Genomic DNA, 4284 nt, shown 5'->3' with positions numbered 1-4284 from the left:
CCGGGACCCCTTGAATTGGGCTGAAATGAGGCAAAATGGGGGGTAAAATGGAGGTCAAGGCCTCCGGGACCCCCAAGTCTTCTCCATGTGGGGCAGAAGGTGCCGTGGGTCTCCCCGACGCTGCCCCCCAACCCACCCTGCCCCATATTTCTCCCCACAGCCACCCCCCTGCCCTACATCTGCAGCCGGTGCGGCCGGTCCTTCCCCCGGTGGTCGGCCCTGGAGGGTCACCGCGGTGGCCACGGTGGCCGTGGGGCTGCCCAACCCTGCTGTGGGGAGCGTGGGGAGGTCTCCTCCCCGCCCCACAACCTGCCCCACCACCTCCAGACCCACAGCAGTTGTGGGGAGAAGCCCTATGGTTGTGAGAAGACCTCCAAGCAGGATGACCACCTCCTGGAGCACCACCAAAGCCATGGTGGCCACCATCCTGACGTCCATGGTCAGCTCCCCGAGGAGACCTCCAACCCAACCTCCAGACCCACAGGTGACCTCCAGACCCACAGCGGTGGTGGAGAGAAGCCCTATGCGTGTCCCAACCAGAGCAAGACCTCCAACCACCTGGAGCACCACCAAGCCCATGGTGGCCACCATCCTCACGTCCATGGTCAATGCCCCCAAGGGACCTCCAACCCAACCCAGCACCTCCAGACCCACAGCGGTGATGGAGAGAAGCCCTACACGTGTCCCAACCAGAGCAAGACCTCCAACCAGAGTGACCACCACCTCAACCAGCACCAAGCCCATGGTGGCCACCATCCTGACGTCTGCAGCCAGGTCCCTGAGGAGACCTCCAACCCAACCTCCAGACCCACAGGTGACCTCCAGACCCACAGCAGAGGTGGGCAGACCCACAGGTGACCTCCAGACCCACAGCGGTGGTGGAGAGAAGCCCTATGCGTGTCCCAACCAGAGCAAGACCTCCAACCACCTGGAGCACCACCAAGCCCATGGTGGCCACCATCCTCACGTCCATGGTCAATGCCCCCAAGGGACCTCCAACCCAACCCAGCACCTCCAGACCCACAGCGGTGATGGAGAGAAGCCCTACACGTGTCCCAACCAGAGCAAGACCTCCAACCAGAGTGACCACCACCTCAACCAGCACCAAGCCCATGGTGGCCACCATCCTGACGTCTGCAGCCAGGTCCCTGAGGAGACCTCCAACCCAACCTCCAGACCCACAGGTGACCTCCAGACCCACAGCAGAGGTGGGGAGAAGCCCTACACGTGTCCCAACCAGAGCAAGACCTCCAACCAGAGTGACCATCACCTTGAGCACCACCAAGCCTGTGGTGGCCACCATCCTGACGTCCCCGCCCAACTCCCCGAGGAGACCTCCAACCTGCCCCAGCACCTCCAGACCCACAGCGGTGGTGGGGAGAAGCCCAACGCCTTCAACCAGAGCGACCACCACCTCAACCACCACCAAGCCCATGGTGGCCACCATCCTGACGTCCCCACCCAACTCCCCGAGGAGACCTCCCGCTGCGTCTCCGCCCCCGTGGAGCGCCCCCACCGCTGCGGGACGTGCGGCAAGACCTTCTCCCACCGCTCCAACCTGCTGAAGCACGTCAAGACCCACGGCGGGGACAAGCCCTTCTCCTGCGGCGACTGCGGCAAGGTCTTCGTCCAGAGCTCCGAGCTCCTCCAGCACCAACGGCGCCACACGGGGGAGAAGCCCTTCTCCTGCGGCGACTGCGGCAAACGTTTCGGCCACGGGGCCACCTTGGCCAAGCACCGGCGTCTCCACTTGGGTCTCCAGCCCCACCGCTGCGGGGAGTGCGGCCGGGCCTTCGGGCTCTTCTCGGCCTTGACCCGTCACCGCCGGACCCACGGCGAGGAACGTCCCTTCTCCTGCGGGGTGTGCGGCCAAGCGTTCTCCTTGAGGTCCAACCTGGTCCTCCACCGCCGGACCCACGGCGGGGAACGGCCCTACCGCTGCGGGGAGTGCGGCAAGACCTTCGGGGTGAGCTCCACCTTGGTGAGACACCAACGCATCCACACCGGGGAGCGGCCCTACGGCTGCGGGGTCTGCGGGAGGACCTTCCTCCGCAGCGCCCACCTGGAGCAGCACGGCCGGACCCACACCGGGGAGAGGCCCTACGGCTGCGGGGTCTGCGGCCGCCGCTTCAGCCAGAGCTCCAACCTCATCACCCACCAGAGGGTCCACCTGGAGGAGGCCCAGGAGCTGGCGGGGAAGATGGGCTGGGAAGGGCAACCCAGCTTGGAGATGTTGGAGGGGAGGTTGGGCTTGAAGCTCCTCCGGGGTCAACTGGGCTTTGAGGGTCAACCAGGCTTTGAGGGTCAACCAAACTTGGAAGGTCAACCAGGCTTGGAGAAGTTGGAGGGTCAACCAGGCTTTGAGGGTCAACCAGGGTTGGAGGGTCAACCAGGCTTGAAGACGTTGGAGGGTCAACCAGGCTTGGAGGGTCAACCAGGCTTGAAGACATTGGAGGGTCAACCAAGCTTGGAAGGTCAACCAGGCTTGGAGGGTCAACCAGGCTTAAAGACGTTGGAGGGTCAACCAGGCTTTGAGGGTCAACCAGGCTTTGAGGGTCAACCAGGCTTGGGAGGTCAACCAGGATTGGAGGGTCAACCGGGCTTAGTAGGTCAACCAAGCTTGGAGATATTGGAGGGTCAACCAAGGTTGGAGGTGTTGGAGGGGCACCTGAAGCCCAAGATGGTTGGGGGTCAACGGGGCTTGGAGACGATGGAGGAGAACCCCAAGACCAGGAGGTCCAAGGTGGGGCACCCCATGGAGTAGGACCCCGTGGAGGAGAACCCCATGGAGGAGAACCTCAAGGTGGAGAACCCCATGGAGGAAGACCCCATGAAGAACCCCAAGGTGGAGAACCCCAAGGTGGGGCACCCCAAGTTGGAGAACCCCACGGAGGAGAACCTCATGGAGGAGAACCTACCAAACTTGGAAGGTCAACCAGGCTTGGAGGGTCAACCAGGCTTGAAGACGTTGGAGGGTCAACCAGGCTTGGAGGGTCAACCAGGCTTGAAGACATTGGAGGGTCAACCAAGCTTGGAAGGTCAACCAGGCTTGGAGGGTCAACCAGGCTTAAAGACGTTGGAGGGTCAACCAGGCTTTGAGGGTCAACCAGGCTTTGAGGGTCAACCAGGCTTGGGAGGTCAACCAGGATTGGAGGGTCAACCGGGCTTAGTAGGTCAACCAAGCTTGGAGATATTGGAGGGTCAACCAAGGTTGGAGGTGTTGGAGGGGCACCTGAAGCCCAAGATGGTTGGGGGTCAACGGGGCTTGGAGACGATGGAGGAGAACCCCAAGACCAGGAGGTCCAAGGTGGGGCACCCCATGGAGTAGGACCCCGTGGAGGAGAACCCCATGGAGGAGAACCTCAAGGTGGAGAACCCCATGGAGGAAGACCCCATGAAGAACCCCAAGGTGGAGAACCCCAAGGTGGGGCACCCCAAGTTGGAGAACCCCACGGAGGAGAACCTCATGGAGGAGAACCTCAAGTTGGAGAACCCCATGGAGAACCTCAAGGTGGGGCACCCCATGGAGGAGAACCCCGTTGGAAGGAGAACCAGGCTTCGACGGTCAACCAGGCTTGAAGACATTGGAGGGTCAACCAAGCTTGGAAGGTCAACCAGGCTTGGAGGGTCAACCAGGCTTAAAGACGTTGGAGGGTCAACCAGGCTTTGAGGGTCAACCAGGCTTTGAGGGTCAACCAGGCTTGGGAGGTCAACCAGGATTGGAGGGTCAACCGGGCTTAGTAGGTCAACCAAGCTTGGAGATATTGGAGGGTCAACCAAGGTTGGAGGTGTTGGAGGGGCACCTGAAGCCCAAGATGGTTGGGGGTCAACGGGGCTTGGAGACGATGGAGGAGAACCCCAAGACCAGGAGGTCCAAGGTGGGGCACCCCATGGAGTAGGACCCCGTGGAGGAGAACCCCATGGAGGAGAACCTCAAGGTGGAGAACCCCATGGAGGAAGACCCCATGAAGAACCCCAAGGTGGAGAACCCCAAGGTGGGGCACCCCAAGTTGGAGAACCCCACGGAGGAGAACCTCATGGAGGAGAACCTCAAGTTGGAGAACCCCATGGAGAACCTCAAGGTGGGGCACCCCATGGAGGAGAACCCCAAGTTGGAGAACCCCATGGAGAACCTCAAGGTGGAGAACCCCACGGAGAACCTCCCCGTGGTGGGGCACCCCCGGGGGGCGGAGCTTCTCCCCACGGCGGGGGAAGGGTGGGGATGGACAACCCCCCGACGCCATTGGCTGAGGGAGGGGGTGGGCGTGGCCGGGGCGGGGAGGT

General features: G+C 62.4%; 1 protein-coding gene across 1 annotated transcript in view; it reads left to right on the top strand.

Moving 5' to 3' along the window:
- The window catches only part of LOC106898894 (zinc finger protein 271-like), a 7086-nt gene extending 4178 nt beyond the window's left edge, over positions 1-2908 (top strand). The window contains exons 2-3 of the mRNA XM_014960474.1: positions 31-484; positions 855-2908. Coding sequence (XP_014815960.1) covers positions 31-484; positions 855-2764 — 2364 coding nt within the window. The 3' untranslated portion in view covers positions 2765-2908. The remainder of the gene's footprint in view (positions 1-30; positions 485-854) is intronic.
- The last annotated feature ends 1376 nt before the right edge of the window (positions 2909-4284 follow it).

This window comes from Calidris pugnax, unplaced genomic scaffold (genome assembly GCF_001431845.1).
Source record: "Calidris pugnax isolate Ruff unplaced genomic scaffold, ASM143184v1 scaffold568, whole genome shotgun sequence".
NCBI lineage: Eukaryota > Metazoa > Chordata > Aves > Charadriiformes > Scolopacidae > Calidris > Calidris pugnax.
The sequence above is the reverse complement of the archived record's forward strand: the minus strand, read 5'-3'. Positions and strand labels throughout refer to the sequence as shown.